The 17238-nt window shown below is 34.8% G+C and overlaps 1 protein-coding gene across 5 annotated transcripts in view; it reads left to right on the plus strand.

Moving 5' to 3' along the window:
- FOXP2 (forkhead box P2) overlaps positions 1–17238 on the plus strand; it is a 204973-nt gene that overhangs the window by 94336 nt on the left and 93399 nt on the right. For 3 of the 5 annotated variants that reach the window (XM_039355900.1, XM_039355898.1, XM_039355897.1), the window contains 3 exons: positions 6938–7075; positions 8242–8418; positions 10502–10670. In XM_039355900.1, coding sequence (XP_039211834.1) covers positions 6956–7075; positions 8242–8418; positions 10502–10670 — 466 coding nt within the window. In that variant the 5' untranslated portion in view covers positions 6938–6955. Of the gene's footprint in view, positions 1–6937; positions 7076–8241; positions 8419–8740; positions 8873–10501; positions 10671–17238 lie in introns of all 5 variants that reach the window. The other 2 variants (XM_039355899.1, XM_039355896.1) reach the window with 1 other exon arrangement.

Raw genomic sequence — 17238 nt, forward strand, 5'->3', positions numbered from 1 at the left:
ATAAATGTACTCCATTTACTCAATGGATTGAAGACCTGATTACACTTACTACTTAGGAGCAGATTGCCTATAGATGCAGACTTTGTATGGGTAAATATAATGATACTCACACTTGCATAATATTTGTATTGGATAATTATATATAGAATTGTAGCTCTTTATTGTAATTACATATATTTTTTCTGTTGTATTTCTCACTCATTTTAAGCACATTGTGCACTTTAATTATTGTTTTATCCTTTTTTTCTGTTATTATTTTAAAAGCAATAAAAACCTTAAAACAACACATCATTGTACAACATTTTTTCCTCTGTAATAATAAATAATAAATATAAATTTGAGCAAAAATTAATGCATACTATTTTATTAATTGTTGTCCTTTTATTAGATATAATGGTATGCTTTTGAATTGTAGCCAATATACATTCACACAAATGGAATATATGCAGTATTTCTACTTTTCCAACATCAAAACGATCATGCATAGAATCCTGATGTAGATAGGACATTTTATCATTCTCATATAACACATTAGCAAAAATGTCCATTATTATGCAGAGTACAAGATACAAAGATACAATCTTTATTAAATGTCTATACAATTCCAGTTAATATTAAGAACACGTTTTGCCCCATTGCAACATTTCCATGTGGGATGTTTTAATTTTCCCATTGGAATAAAAGGTATAGATTCATTATGATTGAAAAGTCTAATTAGGAAGGAAGGAAGGAAGGAAGGAAGGAAGGAAGGAAGGAAGGAAGGAAGGAAGGAAGGAAAGGCCTACCCCGAAAATAAGTCCTAGCTTGATTTTTTTGGGGTGGGCCTAATATAAGCTGTACCCCAAAAATAAGCCCTAGTTTTGGGGCAAGGCACACACCTAAAAACAAAAGGCTGTTTCAATAATTGTATAATGATGCACAGAGGGTTCTGGGGATAACAAAAGAATACTGACACATGTGTGCATCAAATTGGAGACTATTGGGACTAGAGGGTAAAAGATATGAAGAACAGTTGCAGGAATTGGGTATGTCTAGTTTAATAAAAAGAAGAGGTGACATGATAGCAATATTCCAATATTTGCGGGGCTGCCACAAGTAGGAGGGGATCAATCTATTCTCCAAACCATCTGAAGGCAGGACAAGAAGCAATGGATGGAAACTAATCAAGGAGAGAACCAACCCGAAAATAAGACCTGGTGCCTCTTTTGAAGGCAAAAAAATGCACATATACTTTAAATGCACATACCATGTTTCCCCGAAAATAAGACTGGGTCTTTTTTTTTTTGCCTCCAAAAGAGGCACCAGGTCTTATTTTCAGGGGATGTCTTACTCATCTCCAGCACTGACAACCCCGCTCAGCCAGTCCACTTCTGCGGCAGAAGGAGAAGCTTCATTTTGCAGCTGCATTCTGGCCTGCATTTTGCAATCAGGCCTTTCTGGAAGGCCTATGCAGCCGAAAACCAAGCTATGGATTTAATCTCTGGGCTGCAGAAGATTTCTTCCAGTCCCCTAATGATCTTGTTGCTCTTCTCTGCACTTTTTCTAGAGTCTCAACATAATTTTTATAGTGTAGAGACCAAAATTGGTTGCAATATTCTAGGTGTGGTCTTACTAAGACTTTATAGAGTGGTATTAGTACCTCACGTGATCTTGATTGAATCCCTCTGTTAATTCAATTTAGGATTGCATTGGCTTTTTCGGCTGCCGTGACATACTGGAAAGTCCCTTCCAGCTCTATTCTGTTCTGTTCTGTCCTGTCCTGTTCTGTTCTATTCTGTTCTATTCTATTCCTGTCAATTTTGCCATCTCTGCAAATTCCATCCATTTAATTCCAATGTAGGTGTTTGTAAGTCTTCCCACATTTGTGCTATAAAGTCTTGCTGCTGTTATCATATATAAAACAAAGTTCTATAAGATCTTTTATTTTGCTTGTCTGTTCACCCCAAAAGAAAAACCTCTGGTTTCAAATGTATGTTTATCTTTAAAAATCCTCTGAATCAAAATACAGATTTGGTCCCCATATTTTCTAGGTTTATTTCATGTCTACCAAAGACGAAAACATGTTCCTTCGATTTGATTTCATTTAGAATGAGTATTTTAAATACCATTATACATTTTTTACAATTTATCTGGTATCAAATATCAATGATATATTATAGGAGTTCTCTTTAAGATTAAAATTCACATAAATTTCTTTAACATATTCTCCCATTGGTCCAATTATATAATTTTTTGCCCAATGATAGTATTTAACTTGCTCATCCTTTGTTTACATTTTCAATAAATGTATAATAATAATAATATCAACAACAACAACATTATTATCACTTTGAAAGTACACCAATCGGCATACATCAAAAAATTTCGTTGCATATAGCTCTCAAAGGGTCACCACCTCCGATATACACTCCTTGTTCATGGCCAGCTCAAATTACAGATCTTCCATTTTAGTCTCTAGGGAACGAACAATGGCAAACAGGACAGATGGAAATGGAGCTTCATGTGGATTATCCCTCAAATTAGCTTGTATTCCTGCACGACAACCTCGCCTCCTTTTCTTTTTCTGATCTTGTCTCTTCCACCTTTTCCTTAAAGAGGCCTCACTCCTTTTCACCCCTGGAGAACGCTGCCGCCGCCACCAACTCCTCCAAAAGCCTCTCTCCCATCCTCTGGGCCTTCCGACAGCCTCATCCAGTTCCTTCGCTCCATAAGCCCTGGGACCTCTCCTCCTTTGCTTCCTTTGAAAACAGCCCTTATTTGCAGTAGAATCCGTTGCTGGGCCAGCAGTCAGATCTTGCTGTCAGCAGAACAATTTCATACAGCACCAATGAATTTTAACGGTCTCACCAATAGTTCCAAAACAGCTAGAAACTCGCCATGCCAGCAAAGATTGTCAGTCGTATGTTATATGTTACCTTAGTTCCACCATATTGCTCAAACACATTAAAACCTTCCTGATCATGTGGCCTATATCCCTTAATATGCTTCCCATAACTCTTCAACTTTGAGAGCCAATGCAGCCGCAGCCGATCCAGGTGCCGCCATCTTATATCATCAAATGTTTATACATCTTAGCAATAATATCATCATTTGTACACAATTCCACATCAAATTCAGTCCTACTCCTATCATTTTCAAAGTCAGTTCTTTTTGTCAAATTTAAATCTTCCCATTAGATAGAATAATGGAGAACCAAATCTTTGTGGTGTGTGTGTGTGTGTGTGTGTGTATCTTTCCAATTAGAGATCGTCACTTGTTGTTAATGTAAGGTCCCTTGAGAGAAAGACAGTATATCAGTGTAAGTTAATCATTTTTATTTAACTGTCATCTCTCTTCTGAAAAAGATTTCTTGGAATGATGACCATAAAGGTATTTTAGGAAAGAGTCTTGCTTTATATGTATTCCAAATTCTCAGTATGATATGTCTAGTAAAATATTTTTTAAAATTTATATAAGCGTTAAGTTTGTTATATCACAAATAGATATGTGATATGACAAAATCATCCATTCCACACAAAACAGCAAGCTGTAAAATATAACTTCAAATCTGATAATACTAGCTCTCTTTCTTTAGTATCCTAGAGCAATTAGTATTAATTTTCTGTTTCTTGCCTTGCCAAACAAATTTAAAAATATCTTTTTGCCATTTCCTAAATGCTACGTCAGTTGTCAATATAGTAATTGTTTGAAATAGAAGTAACATTCTAGGTAAAACATTAAACTTAATATCACAGATTTATGGTGGAGGAGCAAAAAATGTAGAGAAAGTTAAGAGGCAACCCCACCCAAAAAATAAATAAATCCTTGCCCTACTCATGTTTAGAATTGTGACCAACTCTTTCTCTTTTTCACATACAAACATAATTTTTATTTATCTTTTTAAGAATAATAACTATAACAAACTAAATTAGAACAGAAAAGGTAAAGAAAGAAGAAAAAGCAGAAAAAGCTAAAAGAAAAGGAAATAGAAGAAAATGGGGGGGAAAGAGCAAAATATAAAGAAAGATATAAAGACATAGAGAAGTAGTTCCCAATATTCTTTATAGAAGTTACAAAAGTATAATGTAAGTATAATTACATTTTAATTACTATCTCTAAAGTTATATCATGATTTTTTCTATAATCTATCTTGTATAATCATCAAAATCATAAATCATTGGAATTGATTTCAATATGCATTGAAAAGCTTGATGCAGCCCTTGAATCCAGTCTTAATGTAAATTTGTTTTATTTTATATATGAGAACAATTTATTAAGGATTGTATTCCATTAATATGTTTAGTAGGACCAGAATGTGCCTAAGAATATGTAGGACAGTTTTCTCTGTTTAGTTGCTTTTGCAACAGCTGCAAGTGAGGAAGACATTTATACCCTTGTTAAAATGTTAATTTTTTTGTGGTATTTTCTAGTTTAATCTTTATGCTATCTTGAATTTGCTATATAGCCTTAGGAAAGTTATAAATTCCTAAAGAAATAAGTACTTTCTTATAATATAAAAAAGTATGTTACTACTTACACCTTATATTACAAAAGTTATTTCTTGCATGAAGGAATAAACATTGCTTTCTTCATTTTACCACAGTTACCTCTAAAAGGATCAAATTAGATACATTAGCGCTTGGAGAATTGTTGCTGCAATGTATATTTTGCTGTAGATAGAAAAGCTAATGAATTCACTTTTAGTAGCATCAACTTTTATTTCAGAGTTCTTTCTATTCTCGTGATTTTTTTGTCTTAAGAATGTAAGAACAGAGATATGTTTTCATCTAAACATCTATATTGTCTAAAGATCATTTACAGCAGATTTATATACATGCATTTTTATACTTTGAGAAACAGTCTGGATTCTTTATCCATTTGTTTTTGTAGTATTATGACATTTTATAAGATGATTGATTGTACCATGTTGAAAGCCTACCATGTAATCATCTATTTTTAAATGCTCATTTATCCTACCCAACATTAAAAATATCTAGCAATAATTCACAAGACATGTGAAATGTAAACTTTTGAGCCTGATAAAATCTGATGTGTCTAGAATTAGAGTGCCACAGTTCTGAGGTCTAAAAAAAAACAGATCACCATTGAAAAGAGAGTCAAAGTTAAATCCATATTTAAAGATGCTTGGCCTGTCTCTCTTTTTAAGGCATCTATGCATGTATAACTGGAAGTTAAGTCCTATTAAACAAAGTGAGCCTTTTGAGTAAAGATAACATTGAGTAAAGACTGTAATTTATTGAGGCAGATTATGGATCTTAACATACAATTAATAGCAAACTCCATTGGTGCCAAGAAGAATAGCAAATTTTGTATATATATTAGGGTCATTATAAACTACTGCAGTGAAGTCCTATTTTGTTTAAACTAAAGGTTTATTGTTTTAAAACAGACAATAACAGAATTTCCATTTGTATCACAGATTTTTTCTTACCAATTAACATGAGAGAGTGTGACTCAAACTAAAATTTAAACTGTTTATAAAAATATTATTAGTCCACTCAGTTTCCCTTTTCTCTACTATAATATCTGATGAATGTTGCTTCATATTATGAGGCATCCCTCTTAGGAAACATCCTTTCCCCTGAAATTAGATTGGCTCCATCCCTTTTGATATTCCGAAAGGCTCTCAAAACCCACAAGAGCAGAGACCTGGCTAGATAGCTCCATGGTTAAAGACATTTTTCATTTTCCCTTCACTTTGATTGTAGTTTGGATTTTTAGGTTATTTGTTATTACAGTTTTTTTATATCTGAATTTACTGTTTTTATATTATTTTATCTTTAATATACATAAAACCTTTTATCTAGTCTGTGCACCACCCAGAGTTGTCTTTAGTGAGATGGATGCCTATACAAATTTGATTAATAAATAAAGAAATAATGTTAACATTTCACATTACTCTAATCCCATTCTATATTATTGGGGGTTGTAATGATAAGAACCATGGAACTTTATAATGTTTTGTCATGAAGTAAGTTGCATCAGCTGCTAAGGAACTAGAGATGTGGTTGTTTTTTTCAAGAGTAGTAATATGCTTGCTGTATATTGTAAGTAAATATAAAGATATAATGCAATCAATGGGTTAAAGATGTGATATATGAATATTTAAATATCCAGTGTTCAATTAAAATATAAAATCAAAGCAGTTAAACAAATTTACCTGAGCGATATAAAATCTGCCACTCTAATATTACAGAGATGGCCAGTATTTATGGAATGTTGGAACAAAACATTAAGAAGTTATACAGTACAACCACCATACCTAGACTACAAAAATCCTGATGACCACTGATACTGCAAAGATATCTTGGATGCCATATAAGGGTTATTTGGACTTTTGCAACTCAGGTCTAATGGCCCAGCTGTAAAATCAAAATTAACTGTTGCTGCTATAATGTAATTTATAGCAATGGTTCTCAGTCTGTGGTGCGCGGACCCTTGGGGATCCATGAAACTGTCACAGGGGGTCCACAAAGACTTGAAGAAATGTTATGATTTAAATCTTGAGTTATTTAAAAGGGGTCTGTGGTAAAGAAAAATTGAGAACTACTGGAATAGATATGTATTTGTAAATTTTAAACAAGAGAGAAGTTCTAAATAAAACATGGACCACGTACCTTACCTTGTAATGTTAATTACTAGGATGAAACAGCCTATGGCACAAAGAGGACACACCATCAGGTTTTGGTTATTTTTAACTAGACAACTGAATGAGTAGATAGCCTAAGCATGTGTCAGGCTACACATCTGTGGCACTTCTAGCCTTCAAAGTAAAGTAATAGTTAAAGTGAATGATAGTTACGATATATCCATGGACAAGTTATTGTATCATAGAATTATATGGAACAAATAGTTTGCACTTATGGCAAATATTTATTAAATATTCTACCCAGGTGTTAAGAAGGAAAACAATTTATCTCCAATCTTTCTTCTATAGGTTCCTGTATCAGTGGCCATGATGACTCCCCAAGTGATCACCCCTCAGCAAATGCAACAAATTCTTCAACAACAAGTTTTGTCTCCTCAGCAGCTCCAAGCACTTCTTCAGCAACAGCAAGCAGTTATGTTACAGCAGGTAATGTTGGATATCTCTTTGGATAATTAGCAGCATTCCAGCTTATTATATAATCAGCCTTATTTGCTAGTGAGAAGTCATATGTTTGCTCTTAAAAAAAGGAATAATATAAATCTATGACAAATTTCTTAGCCTAAAACATTTCAAGGACCTAGGGAATCGATTCTGCAACTTTGAATACAACTTTAACATCTAGCTCAGGAATAACAATGGCAAGTGGAGTATGAAGAGGAGATTTTAATTTTGTATCCCACCTTTATTATTGTTTATAAATATCTCAAGGTGACAAATGTACCTAATACAGTACATCCTCCTCCTATTTTCCCCACAATAACCCTGAAATAAACCAATGTTTATTTCAATATTGAAATATTCAAGAACTTAAATACTTTATGAGTGATCAGTTGAATAAATAAAGTAAATATACTTTAAGATCATAGTTGCTTTAAAAGTATATGATGTTAGCAGTTCCTTTAGATAACTGGAAGGGGCTTGAGAAATTTGAACTTAAGTTTTTTTTTAATCAAATGGAAACAGACGTTAGAATGAAAGGAGTAAATCTGGAATGAAAGTCAAGAATCCCCAATACCTCTGATTGCAAACCAAAGAACATTATTGTTACATATCATTACAATATCTATTATCACTTTCAACTGAACTTAAGAGGAATATAATTAATTATTATGATGAAAATATTATGTTTATTTTCAGAATGTTTAAACAAAATATGTGGTTTCATAGAAATTACACTGAAATAACATTTGGCTAAAAATCTGGCATGTTGTTAATCCTGCACAGACAGATTATCGAACTCTGCACCCTTATTACATATGAGGAAGTAGATATTCTGTTTAGGGAAGGCAGGCAGGCAGGCAGGAAGGAAGGAAGGAAGGAAGGAAAGCATTAGTTTGCTTTTGTTGTCTATGGTCTAGAATATGGATCTTCTTATGCTCTTCTTTTAGGATACTTTGAAATCTGCACTGAGATATTTCAGAATTGAATTTAAGGGGAGAGAAGTTTATATAGATTTGCATCTTCAAATTTTATTTTTGTTTTATGGTATAGCTCAGTGACTACTTTGCCACATACCAATCTAGAAGAGTTTAGGAGATACATAATATGTGAAATTTTACCTTTGTTTATTAAAGTCAAAATGATTTATTCAGCAACAACTTCAAGAGTTTTACAAGAAACAACAAGAGCAGTTACATCTTCAGCTTTTGCAGCAGCAGCAACAGCAACAACAGCAACAACAACAACAGCAGCAACAGCAGCAGCAGCAGCAGCAGCAGCAGCAGCAGCAGCAGCAGCAGCAGCAGCACCCAGGAAAGCAAGCAAAAGAGGTAGAGCCTAAATAACTAATCAATAAATTATTTCTGCAAGTAGGGCAGCTGGGGAGGAGAAGAATAAGTTATTCTGATTATGTTGATTTTTGTTTGGTGTTTGTTTTTGCAAAGGTCATCTTTATAGGAAGCTGTTGGTATTGAAATAATTCCAAGATAGCTCATGTAGACAATATTGTATACAAATAATGTCCCCTTAGGATATTATTCATATAGAGAATATCTTGGGTGAACTAAGATATCTGTAGATACAGATTTTGCTTCTTAAGGATGATTCCATAATTGAAGAGGTTGGGAAAAATGCTCTGTGCTGTGATTGCAGAAATCACCACCAGGAAGTGACAGCTGTATCCATGGAGATTCTGGTTCATACAAGACATTCTCTGTGCAAAAATGTCCTTGTGGAACATTGCAAGAAGACAAAACTGACTTCATGAAATGGCCCATAGAATTGGTAAGATGATCAGATAGATTGCTACAGTAGATAGAATAAATACAATACAATAAATAGTTGGATTACACAGATTGGAGGTTATATAGAATGATTTTATATTGGGCATAATATTTACATTGAGTACTCTGAATGTTCATTCAGTAAAATGATGGATTCTGTATAATTTTAAATATCAGCATTTTAAACTTTAAAGAACTGTATTATATAATAAAGGATATGATTGTAATAGTTCATTTAAATCTTTCTATGAGAATGTTACAGTCCTTAGCCCTTTCATCCTGAAGATCAGTTCATAAATACATTCAGTGAAACTAATAACAATTGAAATAGAATGCCACAGCTTCTTTTGTTTGCAGTTATGGAGGCTGAAGTTTGCCATCCAGTTCTATTGTCTTTCAGTGTTCATACAGTGGTGAACAAAGTAATGATTGACTGATATATGTAAGGAAGCTTGAACTGATGAAAGACTTACCTTCTCTTTGTGATATAGGAAAGGGATGACTCAAGTGTATCCCTAGTTCAGAAATGGATAATAGCTACTAGAAAATTGTAAAAAAAAAATGGGCATAGATTTTGAAGTCACAGACCCTGATTAATGAACTGTTACTGTATGTTTGGAATGGTGAGTAGAAAGTTGTAGTTTGATGTGATCATAAATCAACCTGACAAGCCAGTTTCTCAGGCCTAGCTTGCACCTGTCAGCAAACTGCATCAGCTATAAATATAATACAAACAAAACATGTTCAAGTAGTTAAATTAATCAGCAGGTATCCTAGACATTGTCTAGTAGCTGCCCATTATGCAAACATGCACCATCCAGTTCTGACCTCCCAAGGCATTGTTTCTGTTTGGATTTGTAAATAGAATTTCAGACAGCTATCAACTACAGAATAGAAATTGCTCCCTTATTTCTCATGAGGCTCTGAGCAATCCACACAACTTGCTCCATTATGCAGTTTGTTTTCCAATGAGCGCATCAGAAGTTTCTCTTTTCCAAACTAAAAAAAGGAAAGGTCTTCCATAGCAGCTTGTCTTTCTCTGAAGTGTGACTACATTCATATATCCTCCTGAGCCTAAAGAACTCTGGCTTGTCTTGTAACGCCTCACAAAATAGGAAGTTAGCTCTTTCCTTTATAATAGAATCCTTCTTTACCATGAATATAATGCTAGGGACCTAATGTAGTCCAGCAAGAGCAGCAAAGAAACTAACAGGCTAGTAAAATGAAGGCTACATCCCAGTTTACTAATAGATCACTGGAGATTTCCTTTATGGGCCACTGCCGATTAGTTACTCAGCTGGGAAAATAAGACTTTTGAATTAAAATTTGAGATAAAGAATTACACCTTCAGCCAATATAAATTTGTACTTAAATGTCATGAATTTTATCCATTTGTTCTTTAAGTTGAAAAAGTGGTTGTCTTCTTTCTTCTAACTCTTTGCTAAAAAAGAGTCCTAAAAGCAGATAATCTTTCCCACTAAAATCTAATTATTTTTAAACCAAGCTTTCTTTTTTAAGAAAAAGCCCTATTTCTACAAATACTATTGCTATTTAATAACTAAAATAAACCAGAATTGTTAACTAAATCTTGCCTTTTTCCATTCTCCTTTACATTTTTTCTGTTTTGCAGCAGCAGCAACAGCAGCAGCAGTTAGCAGCCCAACAGCTTGTCTTCCAGCAGCAGCTCCTCCAAATGCAACAACTTCAACAGCAGCAACATCTGCTGAATCTTCAGCGTCAGGGACTCATTTCTATTCCTCCTGGCCAGCCTACTCTTCCTGTCCAGTCATTGCCACAAGGTATGATATGACTGATTTCTAGATCACAGCTTCTTCTGTTTACAGCTTCATCATGATCTCCAACTTAATGTTTCAGATGTTTACTTAGTTTGATTATTCAAACATTTCAAATTCATTTATTTTATTCAGGAGGCTGTTCATATAAGCAGTGGTTGGTATTTTTAAGTGTGTAGCTTTTATAGAAGAATGCTGTTTGGGAATAGTTCATCTTTACGTGCTGAAAACGTTTACAATTTGTGTTCCATTTAATTAAAAACAAAAGGGGTATCATTGATACTTTAAAACAAACTGTAAAAGCAGGATTTTTACATTTTTGTTTAGCATGTTTTCTATTATTTCCAAGATTGAAAATAATTTAACAATTTTCCATGATTCACTGTTTTTTTAGTAGTCACAAATCAGGGATATAGAATGGAAACTGATGGGACTATGCAGGTTCTGAGAGCTTGTTTTGGCATATATAGTATATTCAGTTTTTTTAACTGAATACAGAACTCTTTGCATTCCCACTGGTTTTTTTTTTTACCATACATTTATGAAAGGAAAGGAAAGCTACATCTTTGGGTTGTAAAATACTTTTGTTCTTTACCATGGAAGTATCAGAATTATAGCTAATATAGTGTTTCTCCTTTACAACTGCACTTTTTTGTATGGCAATGATATAGATACAGTCTTTCCAATAGCAAGTATATTCTACTTTTGCTATAATTTTAATCTCAGAATGTTTGCCAGATTAGATTGGAATCTGGAATCAATTGCAGAATGAATTAACAAATCATTCCTGTTTATTGACAACATAAGAATTAAAAATGACTATAGCTCAGCAGACATGTATATCCTTGGAGAGGCAACAGCAACTTATTACACTCCACAAATTTCATAATTTTCCTATGAAAAATTACAATTCAATAGAGAGGACTGTTTTTTGAGAGGTATGTGCATGTCATACATCTTTGTCCTAAAGGGTGTAAATGTAATGCACATTAATATTTAGCTTAAGATGAAACTTACAGTCAGACATTGTTCAGAACTTTAGTGTTATTAAATGAGATTTCTGAAAATGGTCAGAATTCTGATAATCTTGAATAATTGAATAATTTTAGTTAATCATAACATTTTGTCATTTGGCAATAAAATCAATGCAGATGAAAGTAATTTATTTATTTATTATTTATTTATTAATAAAATTTATATGAGTTTATCCATGTTCTTCAAATTTATAATGAGATCAAATCCTTCCAAGTATAAGTAGGTCATTTTGGTCCAGGTTAAAAGATATATGATTCAGTGGGAAAGGATGTGATTATTTTTATTATTGGCTTACATTTATGTACTTTTTAAAGAAAAAATACCAAAGAAGGAAAAAAAAGGCCCAAAATGAATTAGTTGCATTGCTCCATTAAGTGTAGTTTGAAGTAATGGAAATTGCAAGTACTCACCCGTTGTTATTATAAGGCGCAGGAAAACATACATTACATGCAATTCTCTAAGAAATTGGAATGGGTACCCACTGAATTATCCCTATTAGCAGCAACTCACCCTTCAAGATGGTAACTAGTAAAATCAAAACATACCAATTTAAAAATAAAAAACAAATCCACTACATATTTTATATTCCAGGTAGGGTTTTCCTCAGATCAGCAATTCAAGAATGAAGCAAAGTTGATCCTCTGCTCATGTCTAGCTTTAGGTTAAATATTTTATCTCAGTAGCAATGTTTGGATAACTAAGCTTGAAACTTCCAAGAATGGGAAATATTTAGACTGGATATTACAGAGAATTCAGTGAAGAGTCGTATTATGATTTCAATGATTTTTTTCTTTTAATATAAATGCACAAGCAAGAGTTTGATCTCATGTGAAGATTCTTACATAAATGTTCAATTATCATTTTTAAAAATAGAGGTTTAATATGGTTCTATTGTTTAAAATGTGTGGCTTCTCCAGATACACTATCAAATTTCCAGCTTCTCAAACTGGATTACTAGGATATGCATCAAATTTCCAGCTTCTCAAACTGTGCTTCAAAAAATCAAGATAAATTACTTGATTTCTCCCAAGCAAAAGAGACTAAAACCTTCTCTCTTTCTGAAATTGCTCATATTCTTCCTGGGCCTGCAGATGAGGAAAACTTCTTTATGCTTTCCAAGAAAGCATTTACTCCTGGCTTGAAGAATTTTTTTCTGCTTTTGCTCTTTATCATATTTCTAATACTCTTCTTTTGTTGTTGTATACATTGTTTGCCTACCTCCATGTCAGTGCATTGCCCTAGTAAACAATACTCATATGCTGTCACTGTTTATCCTATACTAATTGGTCATTCTTTTGCGCAGTACTCAAAGTATGAAGGGGAGATTATATTATATTGATTATAATATATTGATCAGGAATCTAATAACTCTGATGATTGGTCTAAATGTTGAAATGCTACCAAATAATTACATTTTGCACCATCATCATTACTGAAACCTCCCATTCCATAAAATATTTGCTTGAATCTAAGGGAGATTATTTGCTAATGACAAGTCACTTGGAAAAATATCAAATAGCTCTTCTAGATCAGGGCTTTTCAATCAGTGGTACGGGTACCACCTGTGGTACATTGGCACCTGGCAGGTGGTACGCGACCATCCTAGAAAAGTGGTAGCGGGGGAGGGGAATGAGCTGAACTGGTGGCAGCAACGCACAAGCCTGAGTGAGAGACGGCTGGAGCTGCAGGGTTGTCAGGGATCAGCAGAAGCGCCAGGATCAGTGCCGCTTTCCAGCTGATCGGCGCTTCTTCGGGGCTGTCAGGGCTCAGTGGAAGCGCCAGGATCAGCGCCAAGCTCCAGCTGGAGCTTGGCGCTGATCCTGGTGCTTCTGCTGAGCCCTGAAGAAGCACCAATCAGCTAGAAAGTGGCACTGATCCTGGCGCTTCTGATGAGCCCAGAAGAAGCGCCAATCAGCTGGAATGTTGCAGCATCTCCAGGGTCTTGTGATTTATATTCAGATGCTTGGCAACTGATTCATATTTATTGTTAGAGAATTTTAATTTCTCTATTGGTGAAAAAATAAATCAGAAGCTCTCACAGTTGACTGCATTTAGCTGATTCAAAATAACTTCTTTATATTCATATAAAAATATTTACAATACCATACATTCTTCTTTACAGCAACATAGCTCAATTGAAGACTTCTTACAGAGAGATACAGAGACAAACCTGATACTGGAAATCCAGCTCCTAACTTAATATTCTTTTTGCACAGACTCAGTAGCATTGTCTTCACATTGGCTGACTGAGTTACCACATGACTCTTCCTGCTCATGAATATTCCAACACTCCTTCCTTCATGACAGGAAGAGACATCAGACCTATTGACTTAACACATTCTCCATAGTGAACACTACCCAATGGTTTAGTCATCATGTCTGCCAAATTATCCTCAGAAGAACAATGATGTAAACTAATCAATTTTCCTTTTACAGCTTCCCTGACATTACAATACTTAATGTCTACATGTTTACTTCTGTTCTTCACCCTGTCACCAGTTGCCATTTTTGTACAGGCAGCATTATCTTCAAGTACCTTTACAGATTCTTTTACATTAATATTTAAATCTTGTAATAACTGTACATCATTATTTGGCAATATCCTTTTCTTATATACCCACTTACAACCCACAGCTTTGGTTCCCTGTGGCAAAGTCACTGATTTAAATACTTCATGGTCTCCCATGGATTTCATCTCTTTATCCATGGCCTCCTTCCATCTTTCTTGATCAGCTTTTGGTAATGCCAACACTTCTTTATAACTTCTTGGCTCATACCACACATTGCAAACTTTTACCTTGCTGGCAGAATAGCTGTCAGGCAGAATTCCTTTGTTACATCACTCTGACCTACGTGGTATTAACTGCTCCCGTGTCTCAAGTCTATCTGGCTTCATGTCTTGTTCAGCCTCTCCTCCCTAAACATTGACATCTTCAGTAATCATTTTTTTATCATTAGATGAGTTATTGTCATTAAATAGATCACCGTCATTAAGTGAGACATACCGAGAATTTGCATTAATTCTGTCCCAGTTTTGTTCTGCAAAATTAGCAGACCTTGAAATTACAATTCTTTTACTTCCATCGCTAAAGCGATATCCTTTTGACCCTGGCTCATAGCCCACAAACCTGAGCTTTCTTGCCTTTTGCTGTCCCTTTCTTCTGATTGCTTTCGGAATATGTACCCATGCAGTACTTCCAAAAATTCTCAAATGTGCCAGTGCTGGCTTTCTCCCATATAGAATGGCATATGGAGTATTATTAATGGAGGAACTCCACAACCTGTTAACTATATAATTTGCAGTCAATATGGCTTCTCCCCAATATGACCTGCTCATACCAGAATCCTCTAATAATGAATCTTTCATTGTTTGCAAAACACCATTCCTTCTTTCAGCTACACCATTCTCTGCTGCTCTGTAAGGATTTGTACATCTGTGTCTTATCCCCAACTGCCCCAACCATTGTTGGAATTTAGTTGACATAAATTCAGTACCTCTGTCAGTTTGCAACTGACACACTTTTTGTCTGTACCTTCTCTCTACAAATCTTACCCACTGTTTGAATTGTTGTAGCACCTCTGTCTTTGCTCTAAGCAAGTAGCAAAAACTATACCTGCTATAATCATCAACAATTACCAGTGCATATTTTGCTCCTCCCAAACTGGGAATGCCTATAACTTTGATGCTTTGCATACTGCACAGTCCAAATATGTTTTGCATCCCTTCAAATTTAGCCCTTCTGCAAACTCTTGCATTTGCTGCAAAACTTTAAAGCTTGCATGGCCAAGTCTTCTATGTAGAAGATGAACACATGAATCATGCTCTGCAACATTCTTAAATATATGGGAACATTGAACCTTTTGTCCCTGCAATACATATAGATTATCTTCCTTTATGCCTTCTGCACAAATATTCCCATTCCTTTTGATGAGACACTTCCCATTTACAAAAATGATCTCAAAATCTTGTTTGTCTAAATTAGACACACTTAACAAATTATGTTCCATCTCAGGTACACAAAGCACATTGGTAAACTTGGATTCCAAATATGGAATTTTTACATCGCCTTTTCCGATGACTTTTGCTTTCTGGACATTTGCCAAAGCCACAGCTTCTTGTGATACTGGAACAAACCTGCAAAATATTTCAGACTCATTAACAATTGTTTGACTTGCCCCACTATCTATTAGCCACTTGTCTCTGTTGTTGCTATAGCAAATTTTTGCAACACCAAAATGTTCCTTTTGCAAATCAATCCTTTTTGGTTGCACAAATGTCCTTTGCTGCAAATTGTTCCTTTGCAAACAGTTGCTTTTCAGATGGTTGTTTGCTCCACAAATGAAACTATTCTTTTCTTGCTTAGCTCTCTGCCTGCAAAATGTTTCTTCTTCGGAGACTTGCAGTCTGGACCCCCTCCTCAGGAATTTCTCCTCCTCTTCTAAAATGGCGCTTTTTTTCTTCATTAAGCAAACATGCCTTTAAAGCCTCAAAATTTAAATCTTGCTCTTCTTTACACTCAAATATGGCAGAAACCGTGTGCCAGGTTTTATCTAAACTGTTCAACACCAATAAAACCTTCTGGGACTCAGGGAATTTAATTCCATGTTGTTCTAAGTCCAAAAATAAACTTTGCATTTTATTTAAATGCTGTTCCACAGATTCCCCTGGTTGCAAACAGGCCCTGTAAAGTTTTCTTGACAATTGCACTATATTGCATGCAGAAACATTCATATGCACAGCTCTGAACTTCAACCAAATCTCCTTTGCAGTCTTTAAATTTGCAACATTTAGAAATTGTTCATCATCTAAATTCAAGATGAGATAAGCCACTGCTTGATCATGACTCTTCTGATCAGCAGCTGCAAATACTTGTGGTGGATTTCATACAATATACCACAGCTCTTTAGCTTACAACAAACATTCCATTTTAGCAGCCCACACAATGTAATTCTTCTGGCCCAAACGAGGTACAGAGCTTTCCTTAAATTCCATTGCAGCCATTCTGGTAATTCTGCCTTGTTCTTATACTTTCTAAACACAGGGAATTTCTTCCAGCTTCAAATTACAATGCAGTCCTTAGTAAGCTCTGGGCCCATAACCTGTTAGAGAATTTTAATTTCTCTATTGGTGAAAAAATAAATCAGAAGCTTCCACAGTTGACTGCATTTAGCTGATTCAAAATAACTTCTTTATATTCATATAAAAATATTTACAATACCATACATTCTTTTTTACAGCAATATAGCTCAGTTGAAGACTTCTTACAGAGAGATACAGAGACAAACCTGAGACTGGAAATCCAGCTCCTAACTCAATACTCTTTTTGCACAGACTCAGTAGCACTGTCTTCACATTGGCTGACTGAGTTACCACATGACTCTTCCTGCTCATGAATATTCCAACATTTATGACGGTCACAGTGTGAAGTGACCAAAACCTGCTGCAACCACCCAGCAGATGCATGGGGGGAATAAAAACCAAACACCCCCCACCCCACCCCCACTGCCAATCCTCAAGAGAAATGCTCACAACAATGAA

Source organism: Crotalus tigris, unplaced genomic scaffold (genome assembly GCF_016545835.1).
Source record: "Crotalus tigris isolate CLP2741 ecotype Arizona unplaced genomic scaffold, ASM1654583v1 scf7180000018767.220593, whole genome shotgun sequence".
NCBI lineage: Eukaryota > Metazoa > Chordata > Lepidosauria > Squamata > Viperidae > Crotalus > Crotalus tigris.